This window comes from Petromyzon marinus, chromosome 57, assembly GCF_048934315.1.
Source record: "Petromyzon marinus isolate PM22_M1 ecotype Great Lakes invasive population chromosome 57, UKy_Petmar_22M1.pri1.0, whole genome shotgun sequence".
Lineage (NCBI taxonomy): Eukaryota > Metazoa > Chordata > Hyperoartia > Petromyzontiformes > Petromyzontidae > Petromyzon > Petromyzon marinus.
The window spans coordinates 6893739-6916756 of NC_133723.1; the positions used below are offsets into that span (position 1 = coordinate 6893739).

At 52.7% G+C, this 23018-nt stretch overlaps 1 protein-coding gene across 1 annotated transcript; it reads right to left on the reverse strand.

Annotated features, from left to right (window-relative positions):
• Positions 1-1369: 1369 nt before the first annotated feature.
• Positions 1370-22350, reverse strand: NCLN (nicalin). Its single transcript, XM_076052598.1, has 16 exons — positions 22053-22350; positions 15766-15773; positions 15257-15447; positions 14013-14157; positions 13062-13156; positions 12675-12755; positions 11947-12050; positions 11443-11531; positions 10340-10479; positions 9007-9185; positions 8281-8368; positions 8042-8080; positions 7632-7795; positions 6033-6086; positions 4945-5023; positions 1370-4253 (listed from the first exon to the last, which is right to left on the reverse strand). Exons 1-16 carry the CDS (start codon positions 22235-22237, stop codon positions 4194-4196), a joined length of 1701 nt encoding a protein of 566 aa, XP_075908713.1. The 5' UTR covers positions 22238-22350; the 3' UTR covers positions 1370-4193.
• Between the last annotated feature and the right edge of the window lie 668 nt (positions 22351-23018).

The window sequence follows — 23018 nt, forward strand, 5'->3', positions numbered from 1 at the left end:
TGTGCCACTGGACGGGAGGTTGTTGGGAGTGGGCCCACGTCATCGTCGCGTTTAGCCACGTCACGCAACTGGGCGTGGCTTATGGGGGTTTCCCACCTCGGGAGGCGGCAATTCGTGGTGGATGTCCCTAGGAAGCGAACACAAACAAGACGCCGGTTGCGACTGGAGCCGTTACGTTGAAGAGAATTGTCTCAGTTTGGATAAAATGCGAGATAAATAATCGGTTAAAAAAAACCAAACAAACATGGGAGCCTCGTCGAAATGAGCTTCCACGTGCCGTCTCGGCAGAAACCTTGCAAAGTTTATATTTGTAGGCTCTTCACGTTGGATGAGAATTTGTAAAAGGCAGAAGCCGCACGTTGAGCCGGCGCCAAATTTCCCAAGCTCTGCTGCCCTCTATATACAGTATTAAGGTGTTATTGTCCAAAACCGGAGCAATTGGAGAGAAAACCCATGGGTGCGAGTGTGCAACACTCGATCCCATACAGATGGAACCGGTGGGAGTCCACATTTACCGTCTTGCCTCCCGGCAAGCCAGGATATACGATTCCTCCTCGATGCCTACGAGAAAGGAATTGGAATTCTACTTCAGCCCACCGTTGTGTTTGGAGTAATCCCACAACATTTGCAATCTGAGTACTCAAATTTTACTCTAATTGTAGTAACTAATTGGCGCGTTGTTCACTTGCTGGCTGTGTCGGGTGGTGGAGGGTTACGACACATTTACACTTAACGCGATTTAACCCAAAAACCTTGAAATATTAAATGAATTTCGATTTAAAGCTTTTGTGACTGCAAGGATTCATCTTCTTTGGTTCTTTCGGTAAAGTCACGTAGAATGAGAATAAAATAATACATTAATAAAATAACACAATAACTTTCTCACGTTTCGGCCACAACACAAGTGGCCGAAACGTCGTGAGAATTTTATTGTGTTCTTTTATTTTATCAATTTATTATTTTATTCTCATTCTACGCGACTTTACCGAAAGAACCAAAGACGATGTGAAATGAAGCTTAGTCCGCACTTTGCTGGACCGCCTCCTCCTGCCGAGCAACGGTTTGGCGACTTCCTCGGCTCCAATGGGGAGCTTGACAAACATCGCCGCAGTGTGTCCAAGAATCCTGTCATTGCGACAATCTCGTATCCAGTGTGCAAGAATCCCCGCCCCTACTGTGCAAAATATGAAAATGGCCCTTGAATGACGTTTCGTGGATAAGTTATTTGGAAAATGTCTGCGGTCATCTCATGACAACGACACTTGACGTACCACTACGGGAATTGGAGGCAAAAGTATGACCAAAAAAAAGACGCCAAGACGGGCTTCATGACCGATCGACTTAAAAGGAACCACACACACACACGGACTTGTCTCGCAATCTTTAGCAAATCTTTTAAATTGTTCACATTTTGAGCCGAAGACAAAACACTCAACCCCGAGGGAGCGACAACCCGCCACCAATCAATTTAAGCTCCGCAGATTCGACCCTTCGCGCAAGTCTCATCTCTCGCTCCGCCTCGCGGGGGGGGGGGGGGTGGCTTCATCACCGATCACAGATTTAATTAAAAAACACCATGCAAAACCTTAGACCGCCCCCTCGATTAATGAACGCCTTTGCTCGCGACGTCCAGCTCTATCAAACCGGGGCGCGCGCTTTACAGCGCTCGTTTATTTCGGCGGCAGTAAAACCGACGGGAGTTGATGAAGGAATAAAGCCCAGGGAGGAGGAGTGGGTTGCTGAGAGAAGCTCGCAAAGTCCTCTTTGATTTGAGAACCCGGCGGCCATTTCGCGGTAAAGCCTAGACACGTAAAACGGTTGATCTATGCCCGGTGATTCGACGGAATTGTCAAAGAGATCCACGAGCGGCGACATTTTCGATTGAACAAACCAATTATTTTTTTGCAGGTACCGTCGAGGCTTTTCGCGGTTGTGCCGAGCAGGTCCCCGGGGATGCGACGAAGCTCCGTAGCGACGTCGCGGCGAATCGTCGGGGGTGCGAAGTCAAACAACGCGCGGCGGGGCAACACCCAGAAAACCCGTCGCATGTCTTGACCGCCGTCGAGTTATAACATTCACCTCCGCGTTGTTCGATTCGTTTTGTAGTTTTGTTCGCCCTCACCGCACCCCACCCCCCGTTACCGTAAAAAAAGCCGCGGGCCACGTCGTTCGGGCCCCCCCCGCCGTCCGTCGCCTGTCGCGGATTATCGATTGGCGCGCGCCCGGCTTCGACGCGTTTTCCGCGAGCGTCGATCGATCGATTTCCATCGATCGACGAGCCGAACGCATCGTCACTTGACCCGGGACGCGTCCCTGCAGCGCCATGACACCATTGTCCGACGCAGAACAGTGCATGCAGTGTTCGGTTTGCAAGAGGGTTTTTTGCCACGGTGTACATCTTTCCACGAGAACGACGCCCGTTCCTACGAGACGTGCCGATCATCGCGCGCGCGAGAACATTCCCTTGAGTTTGTGAAACCAATTTCAGATTGTCACCGTCTTCTTATCGTGCTCCGGTGTGCTTCAGGTATGAGTAAAGATTGCCACAGGAGTTCTTTCGACTGCAGTGAGCTCAACGTAAGCCTTGCTGCTGTCGGAAGTCTCCCTCCGCAGTCATTTGGAGTTTATGCCACATCACCGGCGTGCCGTCAGTTACTCCGGCACCAATTGGCACCAATTTGAAAGGGGGAAAAGGGCGATGATTTATTTTTTTAGACCTTTAAATAGTTTGCATATTTCGTCAGGAAATAGAGTATTGCGAGCAACAAAATGAGCGACGATCGTCACGATGTGACGGTATTTTGCAAGCCACATCGGCACGATTATCGCGCATCTTGCATTGCGCGACAGATCGTCGATTCTCCATATCGCGGCGACCCTCGTTTTTTTCGTTTTACAATTCAGCTGCAGTGCTATACAGCACGTGCACGCACGCACGGGTGACGACCACACGACATTGGCTCGCGTTGTTCCAATCGGCCAGGGATGCACGAGAAAGCAGCGGAGTGCGAGACGGCCCGGATCCAAACACCTTGGACAAAAGCCACACCTGGGGGTTGTCACAGTTGTAATTACGAGCACAGCGGCAATGATCGCCCAAATTCACGATAACACTGTGCTGGCAATTTTTTTTTGTATCAACGACGCAATCACAAATATAAGTAACCCCATGTCTGGACATAATCATTGACCAATCCGTTCGCCAACCCACCCATCCCCCCCCCACCCACCAAGACCTCGCCATTGTTAGGATATGTGACGATTTTGGGTCATGACTCAATTCAATAATATATTATTACTATAACTATTATTACCGTATTCTCTGGATTGTGAGATTCTTCGGAAAGGAAGGACGCATTCCAAACATGTGGTGGTGGGTGCCAAAAAAGTTAAAAACTCATCTGGTCTCACACGCACATACAGGGCTATAGGATGCAACCCGTCCCCCCCCCCCTCAACCTTTGCTTGAAAATGCAGTGGGGAAAGTGGATCTTATAATCTGGAGGATATGGTAAAACGTGTTTAACATTGTGGCGCAATGCAGACCCCTCTGCTGGACGTAGGTCACGTGAACCAATCTCGAAGTGCAAGTTAAATAAAAATGCATTCTCCCGTTGACATGTGCATCGCGAGGATGGATACGGATCGACCGACGGAACGAATGCGTCACGGCAAGAGTCCACAGTTTTGGCTTCCGCATCACGCACGCCACCCTCCGATCCCCCGCTCGCAACTCGCAAACGGAACGTGCGGGTGGGTAGGTGGGGGAGGGTTTGTGTGCCCCCCCCCCTTCACCCTCGCCTTCTGCGTCTGCAAGTATGTGCGTGCGCGTTCGTGCGTGTGTGCCTGGCGCTGGCGAGCGGTGGTGTAGCGGTTAGCGCGCTGCACTACGAACCCGGCGACCCCAGTTCGATTCCCGCTCACGGCCAACACAAGTGACGATTTACCGAACCGGACACGGGCCTCCACTAGGTCGACTCAGCCTCAAATGAGTACCCGGTGTGGTGTGTAAAGATCACCACTGGGGAGACAAAGGCGGCCGGGAGTGGTGTCGGTCCACCCAGCCCCTTCGTGTGCCGTGCCGGCCTTCATAGGTGCTCGCTAACAGCACTTGCCCCAAACAGTCTGTGTGCCTATATTGGGTATTGTCTCTGTGCGTGTGTGTGCGAGGATGTGTGTGTGATTGCTGCTGCTCACTGCAGCTTTGGCTTAGCGTTGAGCCTTCGCATGGTCTCGTAGAGCAGCCCGAAGTTCTGTGAAGAGAAAAAGTTACCCGTTAACTTCTGTGAAAATACTTTTTTTTTACCATACTGGAGCAGTTTTTTCTTGCTGTGGTTGTCCCACCTGATGACGATTGCTTGTGTTGCGGTCGAGACGTCGTGATCTATTATTTTTCTACCTACGTGACTTTACCAAAAGAACCAAAGAGTATGGAGGAATCCGATGAGCTATTAAGCTCTTTTTTTTACAGATGTCCAGACATAGACATGTACAGCCCGTGTGTCAATCCACTGCTGGATGAGAGCGTCCGCACCAAACCAAGTAGATTTCTGTGGCGGATATTTGACTGGACTTTGCTATCCTGGTCAGTGCGGGTTGGTAAATAGAGCAGCACAGACGTGAGAGCGTAGATGTACAGTACAACAATTGGTTATGCTGCACTGCCCCCTGCTGTCCAAGACACAAGCTCCGCAGCAGCCTACAAGGCCTGTTCCCATAGGCACGATGATGGTCGCCCATCCAAGCACTACGAGCGGGCTCAAACCCAGCTTTAGCTTCCAAGAAACGATGAGATGTAGTCCCTGGGTATTGTTTTCACCTGCAATTTTATCACATTCAAGTGTTTTCATGTAAATCCCGTTTTCTATGTGGATAAGCGCAAAAACCAACAACGGCTGCACCTATAATAACCATACTCCCCAATAAAAATTACCCATTTCTCACCTGTATAGCCAGGTACACCACGCCCAGGTAGGCCGCAATCCCAACTGCCAAGATCAGGTCAAAAATTGCAGGCTTCACTCTGCCAGACAGACACACACACACAAAAAAAATAATCCACATCACATGGCACCTATAGACTGTTAAGGCAGCCACTGATATATACACATATACAAAAACATATCTACAGACACACACACATACAAAGTTACACACCAATATCAATACCCGCCATTCGCCACTAAGTGACGGTGACAACACCACAGTGCCTCTGCCAGGCCAGGTGCACTTTGAGGCCACGGGAAGTGTCAAAGGCTCGCTGACAGGTCACAGGTCAGACCCAGGTGCCATGGGTTGACTGAGATGACTGGCAGATTCACCAGTTACATACATACATATGCACAGACACACAACAAGTCTTGTACACAATTTAGAGATAATACATTTGCTAGACATACAGAAACAAATCTCCCCCATATAGCCATACAGGCTCTTGGTTTGAAATGCTGTGCCGATGTTGTGAACACCAAATACCAGTTAATAACTTAAGGCCTAGGGGAGGCCCAGGACCGGTTCAGATAATCGTCACTGGTGTTGGCCATGAGCGGGAATCGAACCCGTATTGCCCGGTTCGTAGTGCAGCGTGCTCACTGCTACACTACCGCTCCCCCCACAGCTCCCCTCACACATCGGCCACTTAAAAGAAAATCCAATTGTCGTGTTTGTCATCGCTGTGTTGTTGATCCATAGCCCACAACATTTTAGGGGGGGGGGGGGAAATCCTGCCTCGCTAGGCTCTACCGGGGAGCTCACGTGGGAGTTGTTATTATCACTGCTACGCTAGTTTACTCAGAAAAGCCTCGCAGAGTCTCAGGACTCGTTTCAAAAAGGCCCCGCCAAGTTTTCGCAGCAGGGAGCGAAGCTGCTGCTGTGTGTCTTTCCAGCTGACGTTCATTGCGAGGATGACAACGGCGATGATATTGTTGATGACCCTATTAATGACGGTGGTGATGCCGGGCCTTGTTAAATTACAATTATGCAAATAATGACGACGTTGAAGATGATCATGATGATGGTAGCAGATTACTCACCGATAGGCATTCATCGTCTGCTTCAGCTGATCATAAAAGAGGAACTCTGGTTCTCTGTAACACATTGTTACAAGAACGGGTCAGCGGAGTGTTGTAGGAGTTCACATTCCGGTCAAAGGTCAACTCAGCACGTAATCATCAATCCGCAGGGGCCAACAAATTGTACTCCACTTTTAGTGAGAGTTAAATTTTGTTGGTTTATTAAATCCCCACCGGCCTCTGTCCAACCAGCAGTATACATGAGTACGCCAGTTAGTTGATCGGCTGGTCAGGTGCGGTGGTGTACATACAGGGTGCTTAAAAAGAATGTTCACACTTCCGAGAATTTGCAACAATACCACGAGAAAATTGCCTGCGGGCTTTGGAGACCACCTGGAGAAGATTCCGGGCACGCGTTGACAATGACGGCGAATAAGTGGAGACTCTTTGACTTTTTCAAGCTATTAACATACATTTGTTATCACGTTACAGTGTATTATCCATTCTTTTTCCATTAAAAACGATAGTCCCATATATTTGTTGACATTTTTTGAAGCACCCTGGAAAATGTGGGTACACGCCCACCCCCGTTCAAGATATCTTGGCCACCGTGCCAAATACACTCCAGCGGGGCCTTCTCTACGGCTCCCTGTTTGCCGAGGGCCCTCCCGCCAGCGGTGCCGTTAGCTAAGCCACTGCGGGGTCGCACCTTTGCGCCTTTTTCGCGACGTTGGCGAGGACTCTAAAGCGTCAGCTCTGGACGTTATTCGACCAGGCAAGCCTCCCCGAGACTCTTCACCTACTGTCGGCTGCTACACATTTCCACGCGATAAGCCACTTCGTTGAGCTATCGTTTGTGGCCAGCGGGCCTTACCTGGTAAAATAAAGGTAGGTTGTTTTTTTTGCTTTGCGATTTGCTTACATTTCCTATACTTTGCACTCCTGTCGTGTTTTAACGCAATGTTTGTTGTTGTAACTTTCCGATCCCCGTGCCCCCACTGAACAGCTGTGAAAAGAGCTTCATAGCTCATCGGATTCCTCCAGTATAAACAAAGATTAAATCGTCGAGATAATGACTAAAATGTCCATGACCATCGCTTTTTCCCGATTGCCGATTCTGATGCACCGTGGCACCTCTTGCGTGCGCGCACGTTGCGCGTGCCTGGCGCTGCCTCGCCTGGCCACCGGGCGCCTGGCGACCGGGCGCCTGGCGACCGGGCGCCTGGCGACGGAACGTCTGGCTACCGAGCGCCTGGCTACCGAGCGCCTGGCTACCGAGCGCCTGGCTACCGAGCGCCTGGCTACCGGGCGCCTGGCGACCGGGCGCCTGGCGACCGGGCACCTGGCGACCGGGCGCCTGGCGACCGGGCGCCTGGCGACCGGGCGCCTGGCTACCGAGCGCCTGGCTACTGAGCGCCTGGCTACCGGGCGCCTAGCTACCGAGCGCCTGGCTACTGAGCGCCTGGCTACCGGGCGCCTGGCTACTGAGCGCCTGGCTACCGAGCGCCTGGCTACCGAGCGCCTGGCTACTGAGCGCCTGGCTACCGAGCGCCTGGCTACCGAGCGCCTGGCTACCGAGCGCCTGGCTACCGAGCGCCTGGCTACCAAGCGCCTGGCTACCTCTTGTCGGCGCGCACGTTGTGCGTGCGGACATCCTTGAGGTAGCGCCCCATGTGGTGCTCGAGTGTCGTCACGAGCGCGTGGTCCGGCCCCACGAGCGGAGCGGCGCGTGGCTGCGAAGCCAGCCAGTCCAGCATGGCGCCCATCTGCTCCTCCTGCAGGCGCTGGTGGGTGGGGTGGAAGGGGTTGGGGGGGGGGACAGTAGGGTTACAGGGGTAGTGGGGTGGCAGGGGTGCAGGGTACGGGGTGTGGGGGCAGGCGTAGTGGGGTGGCAGGGGTGCATGGGTGGCAGGGATACAGGGGTAGTGGGGTGATTGGGTGAGTAGGGGCACAAGGGTATAGGGGTAGGCCGACAGGCCGGAGGGGGGGCACGCACGGGAGGGGTTGACGGAAACGTTTGTACCACTCACCAGTTGCTCTGAGAACACCTCAAACTCTCCTGTCGTGCCCTGGGATGAGACACAGAGGACGGGCGACACGGCGATAAGACGCAGGCAACATCAAGATGGACACGTGTATATATCAAGAACTGTTTTTTGAATGAACCGGGAAAGCCCCACTCTCAGGAGGGGGGCGATATTGTAGAATGGTTTCAAAATCCCACAATTGGCAAGCGATTTAACACGTGCGGGCACCGTCCCCCTCTCACCTTCCCCGTGAGGTTGTAGATGTACCGCGCCAGCGCCTCGCCCAGGATCTTCACGTTCCGACTCAGCTTCGTGATGTCCACCTGGGACCTGCACCGGCACGAGTGGGACACACCCGCGCGTGGTCAACATTCCGCGCGTCCCGGTGTCTGCGTTGCGCGTCCATGTTGGTGCGAGCGTGCGTGGGCACACGAGTGCGGGTTTGCTCGTGCGAGCATGCTAGCAAGCGTGCAATGGGTTTCAGGACGAGTGTGTGTGTGTGGAGCGGTAATGCATTGGTAAGCGTACCGACACTTACGAACCCGGCGACTCGAGTTCGATTACCGCTCACGGCCAACGCCAGTGAGTATTATCTGAACCATTCCTGGGCCTCCGCTAGGTCGACTCAGCCTGATATGAGTACCTGGTGCAGGTGTGTACACATCACCACTCGGGAGACAAAGGCGGCCGGGCGTGGTGTTGGCAACCCACCCCCCCCCCCCCCCCGTGTGCGGTGCCGGCCTTCATAGGTGCTCCTCGCTAAACAGCACTTGCCCCAACAATCTGTTCAGGCTACACGGGGGGGATCTTTGTCCGTCTTGCATGCGCGCAGCAAATGCACGCAGGCGTGATTGCGCGCAAGCACGCTGCCGGGCATGCAAGCGTAGCCGTGCGGAGGCCCGTCCCTCCCCCCCCCGCCCCTGCCCCACACCCTCCCCCCCCGTCCCCCACTCCCCGCTCCGCCGCACCCGACGTCGGCGATGGTGGTGCGCTCGGGCCGGCGGTGCGTGTCGAGGCGCGAGGCCGTGAACGCGGGCAGGCGGCGGATGCCGAAGCGCTCGTGCTCCCACGCCAGCGTCTCCTCCGCCAGGTTGATCTTCTTGTGCAGCATGGAGAAGCGCAGCGACGGGTGCTGGCTCGCCGCCACCTGCGCCACGCGCACGCCGCACGACGGCAACAAGCGCGGTTCGTCACCGCGTACGTCGCGCGGTGCGCCAGGAGGCCACGTCAAGTGTGGAAGGGCTTCGCCGCCGGCAGGAAGTCACGGGGCAAGACTCGGGTGTTGTGGGTAAAATGACCGAGATGACCGCCACCCGTGCCCCCCCGCCCGCCGCCGTGCCAACTCACTCGCACGCGCGTACACATGCAGGCGCGTGTGTGCACTCACTCACAAGCGCGTACACATGCAGGCGCGTGTGTGCACTCACTCACAAGCGCGTACACATGCAGGCGCGTGTGTGCACTCACTCACAAGCGCGTACACATGCAGGCGTGTGCGCGCACACTCGCGCAGGTGTAAGCGTAGTAGCCACACGCGACATGAAGCTGGGGACAAGGGGACACGGGAAGACAACGCAAAGACGACAACGGTCGATGGGGGGGGCACGCAAAAGAGACGCGGTCATTCAGAAAGACACGGGGGGTACACACGTAGACATGTGGACACAGAGACATGGGACAAAAGCAGGTCATGGGAGAGACACGGGGCACACAATAAGCAAGAGGTACACAGTGACGGAGAGATACACAAAGGTACAGAGGGAAGGGACGGACCGGGGGTGTGGAAGAGTCAGACGGCGACGGGGTGTGGATGGGCTCACGCATTCCAGCCCCTCAAGGAAGGGAAGCGATCGACAGAGTGAGCCAGCAAATGAGCAAGCGCGCCAGAGGGAGTGTGAGCGAGCGAGCGAGATGAAGCGTGGGCGAGCCAGACGGAGCGTGGGCGAGCGAGCCAGACGGAGTGTTGGCAAGCGAGTTGGACAGCGAGTATGCGAGCGACCCAGACGGAGTGTGGGCGAGCGAGCCAGACGGAGCGTGGGCGAGCCAGACGGAGTGTGGGCGAGCGAGCTGGGCAGCGAGTAAGCGAGCGACCCAGACGGAGCACGAGCATGCGAACAAGCTAGAGCGAGCGAGTCAGCGGGCGAGCGAGCGAGCGAAACAGACACCCGGGTGCGAGTGAACAAGCTGAGGAGCGAGCGTGCGAGACAGACAGACAGACGGGAGCGCGAGTAAGCGGGACGAGCTGGAGAGCGAGCGAGACAGACAGACAGACGGGAGTTTGAGCGAGTGAAGGGGCCTCACGTATTCGAGCTCCTTGAGGAAGGCGTAGGGGGGGGTGCCCTCCTTGGGGGGCTTCGACACGTGCAGGTGGAGGCTATCCCCGCTGCCCAGCGTGTCGAGGCACAGCACGAACGCCACGCTGTCCTGTAGCCAGCTCGCATCTGCGTCGCCACGGACACCCCAACCGGTCACCGCGGCCGATGGCCACACACAGTAGCTGCCCCCCAATCGATAATTTGATCATGCATGAGAGGTTTTTTTGAGGTTAGATCGCGTAATATGTCGTTAAACCTGCCACTGCCCGACACGTAAACAAAACGTGCCAATCCGTTACTAATTCAGCACACCGGTGTGTTGGAGAGCAAACCCACAAGACTTATCCGAATTGTAAATGTTGTAGGTTTACGATACATTTATATTTACGCAATCTAACCCCAAAAAAACCTCTAAAATGGATAATATTGGTCCCGAAAGCCTGTGTGTTAAACTGATCATTTTATTGAACTATCAATTCAGCCACAGTAGACTCTCGATTATCCGCGTACAGTTTATCCGATGTGCGGATTAACCGCACACCGAAGATTTTGCCATGAATTAATAACTCAGTGATTTTTCCTTAAGTCTAAATTGATAATCTAAGAGTTACACATTGGTATTCTTGGAAATGTTTATTACAAGTCACGTGTTTAAACCGAACAAATATGCGCTCCGGTTAATTCGAGATCCATGTGATTGCCGTGACAGTAAAGTGGTTGCAATATCTTTACAACAGTGGGGCGGAGTTTGATTGATGTTAATTGGCATGGCTCTGCTGTCATCCACTTAGTGGCCCGAGTCTTCTGCTGGGCAGGCGCAGGAAATTGTTATCAATGCACGCGCATTGGTCGGTCGATCGTTTGTTTTTGGCACAGAGATCCACGGAAAATGGTCACATTTTTGGATTATCCGCGATTTTGAATTATCTGCGGCCGTCCTCTCTGTCATTAGCGTGGATAGTCGAGAGTCGACTACTATATTTTTTTAAGCGCGCAGCGGCAACGCAGTGGTTAGCGCGCTGCGCCACGAACCCCAGCGACCCGAGTTCAATTCCCGCTCGTGGCCAACACCGGCGAGGATCATCTTACCCGTGTGGTCTAGGTTGTCCTCGAGCCAGCGCTTGGTTCCCTGGTATCCGAACTTCCCGCCGCCCGACAGGAAGAACAGGAGGTTGTACCTAGAGGCATGGGTTGGGCCGACAACCTTTAATGTGAAGCGAGTGGTTACTCTTAAAGGTAGAGTAGTGGGTGGGTGCGCGTGTGCATCTGTGCGTGTCTGTCTGGGTGGAGCGGTGGAGCAGTGGTTAGCACACTGCGCTACAAATCCAGCAACCCAAGATCGTTTCTCATTCACGACCTACATCACTGGAAAATATCTGAACCATTCCTGGGCCTCTCCAAGGTTGACTCGGCCTTAAAATAGCACTTGGTGAGGTTTGTCCTCATCACCCCTGGAAGAGACAAAAGGCGGCCGGGCGTGAGGCTGGCCACCCACCCCGTCATGTACCGCACCGGCCTTCATAGGTGAGACTACACGGGGGATCTTTGTCATCTGTGTACGTGACTGTGGGCCCCGCGCGTGCGTGAACCCACGCGGCGTGCGTGCGCTTGTGTGTGTAGAGCTTGGAGAAGAGCCGCGCCAACTCCAGCAGCGCCGCCACTCCGCTCCCGTTGGAGTCCGCGCCAAATGACAGCCACTGCGCACAAAGACAAAGGTCACCACACACACCCCCCCCCCGTCCCCCTCCCATCCCGTCGACCTTAACAGAATGTTGGGGAAAGGCTTCAAGCGAGCAGCAGCTATTAAGGCCGGCACGACGGGGGTCGTGTGACCAGCACCTCGCGCGGAAGCCTCCCCAGTGCCGATGTTTCGTGCACACTGTAGCAGGTGCTCATTTAAGGCCAAGTCAAGCTACCGGAGGCCAAGCACCAGCTCAGATATTTTCCCCCGATGTTGAGGCTGTGAGCGGGAACCGACACAGATCTCCCGGGGTCGTCGAGCAGTGTTCACACACACACGCGCGCCCATTTCAAAAGAAGTTCCGTAAATGTCATCTTCAGTGTCCCTTCTCTCAGACTTTATATTATTTCAGCTGGTGATGCCCCATTGTGCCTCAGCAGCTCTGTTACAAGGATGACCGTAGCCGTCCCCACTCGTTCCAAATGGAAATTTCTTCATATTGGGATCCAAACACAATGGGGAAAAATGTTCAATATTTCAACAGAATTTTTGAAAACAATATTTGAATATTCTGTTCCTTTCCTTGCGAGCAAACTGACGGGGTGCGGTGAGACGCATGAAGAGGTGCGGAGAGACTGACCGGAGCGAGTCCCAGCGAGTCGTAATGAGCCACAATCACGATGGTCGGCAAATCGTCTCCCCCCATACCAGGCAGCCGGCCCTGCGCCACAACAACCGCCACAACCACCTACGTCAGCAGCAGCACCAATTCCACCATCACCAGCATCGGCAGCATCACCGCCGCTGTCGCCATAACCAGCATGAGATCCACCACCCGCAGTCATCACCGCTGTCACCATTCACCACCACCTCCACCAGCAGCAAAACCACCTCCACCACCAGCACCGCCACTATCAGCAAAACCCTTACCAGCACTGCCAGCAGTCACCACCAGCACTATCATCACCACTACTGTGCTTTGTTTTGGAGGGGGGGGGGGCGGCAATATGGCGTCTTAATCGGGCACCTCGATGCTGGCGATTGGCCAGTCTGGAAGGGCCTTGCTTTGGCCTCCGCTTGCCACCATCTGGAAGCCGTTGGCTGTCGCCGTGCTCAGCATGACTACACGGGGAGGGGGCACACGGAGAGGGTAGGGTTAGGAGTGTGTGGGGAATGGTAGTACAGTGGTGAGTGCGCTGCGCTACAAGCCCGGCGGCCAGAGTTCAATTCCAGCTCATGGTCAACACCAGTGACGATTATCTGAACAGGTCCTGGGCCTCACCTAGATAACCTCAAATGAGTAACTGGTGTGGTGGGTTAGCATCGTCCCTGGGGAGACAAAGGCGGCCGGGCGTGGTGCTGGCCACCCACCCCTCGTTAACAGCACTTGCCCCAACAGTCTGTTAAGGCTATACGGGGGATCTTTGTCTTGTCTCTGTGTGTGTGGGGAGTGGTAGTGCAGTGGCTAGTGGACTGCATTACGAGTTAGATTCCTGCTCATAGCCAATGGACCAATCCTGGGCCACCCTTACGATGACTCGGCCCTAAATGAGTACGTGGTACAGTGAAAACATCAGGTATGGTGCCGACAATGCCACTTCCTCACGTGCCATACACGCTGGTGTGAGTCGCAGAATGGTTCGGTGATTGGTTGAATCGGCGAGGTTATCGATTAAGATTCAAACATTTTCAATCACTCATTTGGAATCTACATAGAAACCAGCACACCCTACACTGTGAAACCTGGGTAGAGGCCTCCAGATAAGGAGTCATGGGACACAGTGCGGCTTCCCCGAATAAACTAGCAGAATAATAAAAACTGACGAACGCTTGATTTTGGCTGTGCACCTAGCCTGGCACATACCCCGAGTGCGAGCACCCTGCGCGTGTGCACAAGCCCGGCGCGTGCACCCCCTTGTGTGCGTGCACCTAGCCTGGCGCGTACCCCCAGCGTGCACGCACCTAGCCCAGCGCTTACCCTGCGCGGCGGAGGCGTGCTGCAGGGCGGTGGAGGCGGCGTGGAGCTGCTCGTGGATGGAGAGGAGCTCCTCGTCCTCCTGCGCCAGGTACACCGGCACTGCCGTCTCCATCATCAGCAGCTCCGGCTCCACCTCCCGCAGCCGCTGTGCCACACGGGGGGGGGGGGGGGGGGGGGGAAGTAGGGGGCGGGGGGCGAGGGGGGGGCAGGGAGCGAGGGGGGGGGCGAGCGAATTAATTTGCATTCGTACGCTGCGAAAGAAGTTGAACGCACATCACACACACACGCGCACACGTGCACACACACGCACGCACGCACGCATGCACGCAGATCCCCCACTTGGGAGGTGCCGCGGCGGCCCAACGGTGGCGCGTTCGCCGCTCTTTGCAGAGGTTCGCGGTTCGAATATAGCGGCCGCCCTGCTTAATAATCATCATTGCGGTGTGGCGGTGTGTGTATTAGCCCGTGATGACAATACCACGCACCGTCCGTGTCACTCACAGTGGATGTTCAAGATGCCGTGGCGTCATTTGCAAGAGCAGACCATTGTGTGCCACCGGCATCGTGGTCTGGATGTGCCAAACTTGCAGCGCAAATTATCTCATCGGGATTGTACACAGCAGCAAACATGTCCCCCGTGCTGTGTAAGGCGACTGTGGTTCAGCGATGGGCATTCGCCTGCCAGTACCCGGATGGACGAGTGGATAGTTAGAAAATGAGCGGAGCGGGGGAGTTAATGAGCGAGGGGATTGGGCGAGTGAGCGGTTGAGTGAGCTGCTGAGTGAGCGGGTGAGCAAGCGTGCCAACGGTTGAGCAAGCGGGTGAGCGGGTGAGTGTGTGGATGAGCAAATGGGCGGCTGAGCGAGCGGTTGAGCTAGCGGGTGAGCAAGCGAGCGAGCAGGCGAATATGTGAGGCAGCGCGCAAGTGAGTGGGTAAGCAAGTGAACGGGTGAGCGAGCGTGCAAGCTGGCGGGCGCGCGGGTTAGCTGGCGGGTGAGCTGGCAGGCGAGCGAGCGGGCGGGCGAGCTAGCGGGCAGGATAGCGGGCGGGTGAGCTAGCGGGCGGGTGAGCTGGCGTGCGAGCGAGCGGGCGGGCGGGCGAGCTGGCGTGCGAGCGAGCGGGCGGGCGGGCGGGCGAGCTGGCGGGCGAGCTGGTGGGCGAGCGAGCGGGCGGGCGGGCGAGCTGGTGGGCGAGCGAGCGGGCGGGCGGGCGAGCTGGTGGGCGAGCGAGCTAGCGCAGCGCACCTCGAGCGCATCGCCGGGGAGGCTGCCGAGGTCGGGCGGCAGCAGGATGACGATGGCGGCCGCGGCTTGCGCGAGCGCGTGTCGCAGCGTGTGCAGCGACAGCTCCGAGAGGCGCAGCAGCACGCAGCGGCGGGACAGCCCGTCGGCGTCGCCCGAGCGCGCCTCAGCGTTCACGATCGCGTTCCGCGAGCCTGCGCGGCCACAGAGACAAAGGTCACCCCATGCAGCCTCGACGCACCGTTGGGCGAGGGCAAGTGCTGTTTGCGAGTTGAGCCCTATGAAGGCCGGGCAGGGTCCACGACGGGGTCGCGTGGCCAGCGCGGCGCCAGGCCGCGATGTTTGCACAACCGCACCAGGCACTCGTTTGAGTCGACCACATATACATACACGCACGCACGGAAAGACAAAAACACACACATACGCCACACATACAAAATCACTCTTAGAGATAAACATACTAACACGCACACACTGCAGGAACGAGTACGTCAAGGATAAGACACACACACAGTAACACCTCAACAGAGACATATGACAAAGACACAAAAGTAACACACGTGATATATAGGATACACACACATTATGACAACGACAGATACCCCACAAACTGCTTGGGCAAGTGCTGTTAGCGAGCACCTATTAAAGCAAAGACGGCACACATGGAGCGGGTGGCCAACACCGTGCCTGGCCGCCTTTGTCTCCCCAGTGGCGATGTTTACACGTACGTAACCACTCTAAGAATGTACTACACATCAACTGGAAGTAAATACTCGGCGCATAATCATACAGCGTGAAAGTAACAATGTGGATAGTCCCTTTTTAATCCACTGCTGGATGAAGCCCTGACAAAGCCACGTCTGTCAAAGGGGTTGACTGACCATACTTCACCACGCTGGTCAGTGCTGCAGACGTTAGCTGTTGCAACTCGGATAGCTGGGTTCAGAGTTCAGTGCGCTAACCATTGCGCCACCGCTCCCCACATACATTACACACACACATTAAGACATTACACCCACACACACGCTAAGACATTACACCCACACACTAAGACATTACACACACTAGACATTACATATACACACTAAGACATTAGACACACAGTAGACATTACACACACACACAATAAGACATTACACACACACACTAAGACATTACACACACACACTAAGACATTACACACACATACTAGACATTACACACACACACTAGACATTACACACACACACTAAGATATTACACACACACACACTAAGATATTACACACACACACTAAGACATTACACACACACAGACACTAAGACATTACACACACACACTAAGACATTACACACACACACTAGACATTACACACACTAAGACATTACACACACACACTAGACATTACACACACACACCAAGACATTACACACACACACTAGACATTACACACACACTAAGACATTACACACACACACTAAGATATTACACACACACACTAAGACAATACACACACACTAAGGCATTACACACACACACTAAGACATTACACATACACACACTAGACATTACACACACACACACTAGACATTATACACACACGACATTACACACACGCACTAAGACATTACACACACACACTAAGACATTACACATACTTAGACATCACACACACCAAGACATTACATTACACACACACACTAAGACATTACATTACACACACACACTAAGACATTACACACACACTAGACATTACACACACACTAGACATTACATTACACACACACATGCTAGACATTACATTACACACACACATGCTAGACATTACACACACACATACTAGACATTACACACACACGCATGCTAGACATTACACACACACTAGATATTACACACACACACTAAGACATTACACACACACACTAAGACATTACACACACACACACTAAGACATTACACACACACATACTAGACATTACACACACACACTAGACATTACACACACACACTAGACATTACACACACACACACTAGACATTACACACACACACACTAGACATTACACACACACACTAGACATTACACACACACACGCTAACACAGCACACCCACACTAGACATTACACACACACACACTATACATTACACACACACTAAGACATTACACACACACACTAGACATTACACACACACATTAGACATTACACACACACACTAGACATTACACACACACACTAGACATTACACACACACACTAGACATTACACACACACACTAGGCATTACACACACACACTAGGCATTACACACACACACTAGACATTACACACACACTAGACATTACACACACACACTAGGCATTACACACACAAAGACATTACACCCACACTAGACATTACACACACACTAGACATTACACAGACAGTACACCCACACCAGACATTACACACTAGACATTACACACACACACACTAGACATTACACACACACACTAGACATTACACACACACACGCTAACACAGCACACCCACACTAGACATTACACACACACACACTATACATTACACACAAAGACATTACACACACACACTAGACATTACACACACACATTAGACATTACACACACACACTAGACATTACACACACACACTAGACATTACACCCACACTAGACATTACACCCACACACTAGACATTACACACACAAGACATTACACACACACACTAGACATTACACACACACACATACTAGACATTACACACACACACACACTAGACATTAAAAACACACACTAAGACATTACACACACACGAAGACATTACACCAACGCTAGATATTACACACACGCTAGACATTACACACACACACTAAGACATCACACACACACTAAGACATTACACACATACACTAGACATTACACACACACTAGACATTACACACACACACACACTAGACATTACACACACACACTAAGACATTACACACACACTAAGACATTACACACACACACACTAGACATTACACACACACTAAGACATTACACACACACACTCGACATTACACACACACTAAGACATTACACACACACACTCGACATTACACACACACACACTAGACATTACACACACGAAGACATTACACCCACACTAAGACATTACACACACACACATACTAGACATTACACACACACACACACACTAAGACATTACACACACACACTAGACATTACACACACACTAAGACATTACACACACACACTAGACATTACACACACACACACCAAGACATTACACACACACACACTAGACATTACACCCACACTAGACATTACACACACACACTAGACATTACACACACACTAAGACATTACACACACACACTAGACATTACACACACACACTAGACATTACACACACACACACACTAAGACATTACACACACACTAGACATTAAACACACACACTAGACATTACACACAGACACTAAGACATTACACACACACACACTAGACATTACACCCACACTAGACATTACACACACACACTAGACATTACACACACACACTAGACATTACACACATACACTAGACATTACACACACACTAGACATTACACACACACACACACTAGACATTACACACACACACTAAGACATTACACACACACTAAGACATTACACACACACACACTAGACATTACACACACACTAAGACATTACACACACACACTAGACATTACACACACACACACTAGATATTACACACACGAAGACATTACACACACACTAAGACATTACACACACACTAAGACATTACACACACACACACTAGACATTACACACACACTAAGACATTACACACACACACTAGACATTACACACACACACACTAAGACATTACACACACACACTAGACATTACACACACACTAAGACATTACACACACACACTAGACATTACACACACACACACCAAGACATTACACACACACACACTAGACATTACACCCACACTAGACATTACACACACACACTAGACATTACACACACACTAAGACATTACACACACACACTAGACATTACACACACACACTAGACATTACACACACACACACTAAGACATTACACACACACTAGACATTAAACACACACACTAGACATTACACACAGACACTAAGACATTACACACACACACACTAGACATTACACCCACACTAGACATTACACACACACACTAGACATTACACACACACACTAGACATTACACACACACTAGACATTACACACACACACTAGACATTACACACACACACTAGACATTACACACACACACACACTAAGACATTACACACACACTAGACATTACACACACACACTAATACATTACACACACACTAGACATTACACACACACTAATACATTACACACACACTAAGACATTACACACACACTAAGACATTACACACACACCAAGACATTACACACACACCAAGACATTTCACACACACTAGACATTACACACACACACTAAGACATTACACACACACACACACTAAGACATTACACACACACACTAAGATATTACACACACACCAAGACATTACACACACACCCTAAGACATTACACACACACACTATACATTACACACACACACACACACTAAGACATTACACACCAAGACATTACACACACTAAGACATTACACATACTAAGACATTACACACACACACACACTAGACATTACACACACACACACTAAGACATTACACATACTAAGACATTACACATACTAAGACATTATACACACACACTAGACATTACACACACACACTAGACATTACACACACACTAGACATTACACACACACTAGACATTACACACACACACCAAGACATTACACACACGTGCCCTCTGTTGTCCTCTACATATCGCCATCTTCTCTCGTGTCTACTGCCCTCCTGTCTCCGAGTAACTCCACTGGCGTCTCTCCCTCCCATCTCGCTGTGTCTCCACCACTGTCTCCCCCCATCCCCCCCCATCTCACTGCTGCACCACGATGCTGTATCTCGTCTCTCTGCTGCCCCCCCAGCTTCTGCTGTGTCACGTGTTCCTGCGTCTCCCCCCCCCAAGGGCTTAAATTCCTCAAGGGATATTTTCCGGAGCTCAGCCAGCTGAACGAGAACCCTGATCTTCACCAATGCCTCTCCCCCTTCCCATTTTCATCATCAGCCATGGTCCATCCACTGCTGGATGAATGCCCCCTCCCAACGCAGTCGCGACCTCGCCCCTGCGAATTCACCGATCTCACCGCTCCATCTCCGCAGTGGACGAAACCCTCTGGAACGAGTTCACCTGCTTTGGCTGCCATTCCCCCACCGATCCTCGGCCATTACCACCACCATCATCATCACCACCATCATCATCATCACCCACCATCATCATCACCACCATCATCACCACCACCACCATCATCATCACCACCATCATCATCATCACCCACCATCATCATCACCATCATCATCACCACCATCACCACCACCACCACCATCATCACCACCATCACCACCATCATCACCACCATCACCACACCATCATCATCATCACCACCACCATCATCATCACCATCACCACCATCACCACCATCATCATCATCACCACCATCATCACCACCATCACCACCAGCACCATCAGCCCGGCGTGTTCTGCCCAAGTCCTACTCGTCACGCTGTGGTGTCTCCCTGATTTGTGTTTCTTCCCCGACCCACATCTGCCTATTTTTGTCTCTCGGATGCCACCCCAAATCTGTCCCCCAATCTCCACCCCCCCGCCCCCTGCTGTTCCTTTCATCTGCACCACCCCCCGCCCACCTTTCTTGCCTGATGCGGGATTCCTCGTCTCCTCTCCCCCCATGCCCCAGCCATCATCCCTGGCTGGCTGCTACCTTACTCTCAACTATCACCACCTTGGCTGTCAGTGTCCCTGCTGCTGCTGCTGCTGTTTCAAGCCCACAATGCTGTGGCCTTTGCTGTCCCCTCTCTGCCCCCCCCCCACCACCTTGCTGTCCCCTCTCTGCCCCCCACCCACCATCACCACCTTGCTGTCCCCCCTCTGCCCCCCACCCACCACCACCACCTTGCTGTCCCCTCTCTGCCCCCCACCCACCCATCAACACCTTGCTGTCCCCCCCCACCACCACCACCACCTTGCTGTCCTCTCTCTGCCCCCCCCCACCACCACCTTGCTGTCCTCTCTCTGCCCCCCACCCACCAACACCTTGCTGTCCCCCCCCACCACCACCACCACCTTGCTGTCCCCTCTCTGCCCCCCCACCCACCACCACCTTGCTGTCCTCTCTTCCCCTCCCCCATCACCACCCCACGTGTCCGCGTGACGTCTCCCATCAACTGCTGCCCTCCCTGCTGGTCACCCCACCCCCCGTCTCTTCGCTCTGTCCACCATGTGTATGTTGAACTTCTTTCGCACCGTACGTAGCCAACCGTGCTAACCCGTGCCCACCCCTCCACTCCCTTTGCGCCCCCCCCCCCCAACTCTCTTTACAGTCTACACGCTGCCCCCCCCAACTCGCCCCCCCAACTGCGCTACCCCACCCCCCACCCCCCTTCTTTGTCACTGCCCCCCCCCCAAAGTGTTGCTGCCTGCCACCCACCACCACCACCCACTCTGATTTGATGATGCCACTCACTGTGATTGCCCCTGCACACCCGGCTGGCACACCCGGCTGTCACCCCCCTCCCTGCCCCCCCTCCCTGCCCCCCCCCTCCCTGCCCCCCCCCCCTCCCTGCCCCCCCCTCCCTGCCCCGCACCGTGCTGCTGCCCGGTGGATGTCGAACTGCGCGGCCCGCATGGCCGGGAACTCGTGCGCCGCCTGGGCCGGGGCCGCGCGCGACAGCAGCAGCAGCGCGGCGGCGGGCAGGAGCACGAGCAGCAGCCCCGCGGGCACGGCGCCCTTGCACAGCCCCTCGAGCACGTCGCCCGCGTCTCCCAGCATCGTACACCGGGTTGGCGGCTCAGTCGATCGATCGAATTTTTGTCGCCCGCTTGAGACACGCGGCGGAAGGCGACGGACGGACGGCGGCGGCGGCGTGGAGGGGTAAAGGTGGCGGTGGCCGCGTGCTGCGGGTGAAGGAGGTGGGGGGGCGGGGTGGGGCGCCTGGTTGGGAGTTGAGGTCCTACGCAACTCTTTATTATTATTTAATTTGTATTATTTTTATTTTCATCATTGTATCTTCTGTTGTTTTGTTTTGATGGTTTTGTTTTCATCATTGTATTTTATATTGTTTCGTTTTTTGTTATTTTATTTTCAGCATTGTATTTTCTATTATTTCCTTTTTGTTATTTTATTTTTATCGTTGTATATATTTTTTTATTATTATTTTCATGTGATTTTATTCGTGTGATTTTATTCCTATATTGTTTGTTTAGTGTACAGAGTTTAATTATATATTTTATTATTTCATTATTATTTTATTTTACAATGAATTGGGTGGGTCCTTCGGGCGATCGCGCTTGACTACTAACGTGGATTTCAGCGTCTGTCGCGGGTCCTTCAGGCGAACGCGCTGGACTACTAACATCGATTTCGGGCACGCCCCGGGGTCCGTGAATGACTAAGATTATAATATGCAAATTAGCCGGTAAGAGTGCACTTTGGTTTTTTAAATTTATATTCACCAAAAAAATGAAGTTTAAAATAATTTTAAGTTCAACCGTTGTACAGTTACTTTGATTGAGATTTTTTAAAGGTGTATTTAAAGGTGTATTTATAAGCG

What these genes read in the sequence shown, in the direction of transcription:
- NCLN (XM_076052598.1), bottom strand. Translation starts at nt 22,237, where the DNA reads ATGCTGGGAGACGCGGGCGACGTGCTCGAGGGGCTGTGCAAGGGCGCC. An exon ending in ACCACCATCGCCGACGTCGG is followed by an intron (nt 8,369 to 9,006) that starts GTGCGGCGGAGC and finishes GTGCCGGTGCAG; the next exon opens with GTCCCAGGTGGACATCACGA. An exon ending in TGGTGTACCTGGCTATACAG is followed by an intron (nt 4,254 to 4,944) that starts GTGAGAAATGGG and finishes TTCTCTTCACAG; the next exon opens with AACTTCGGGCTGCTCTACGA.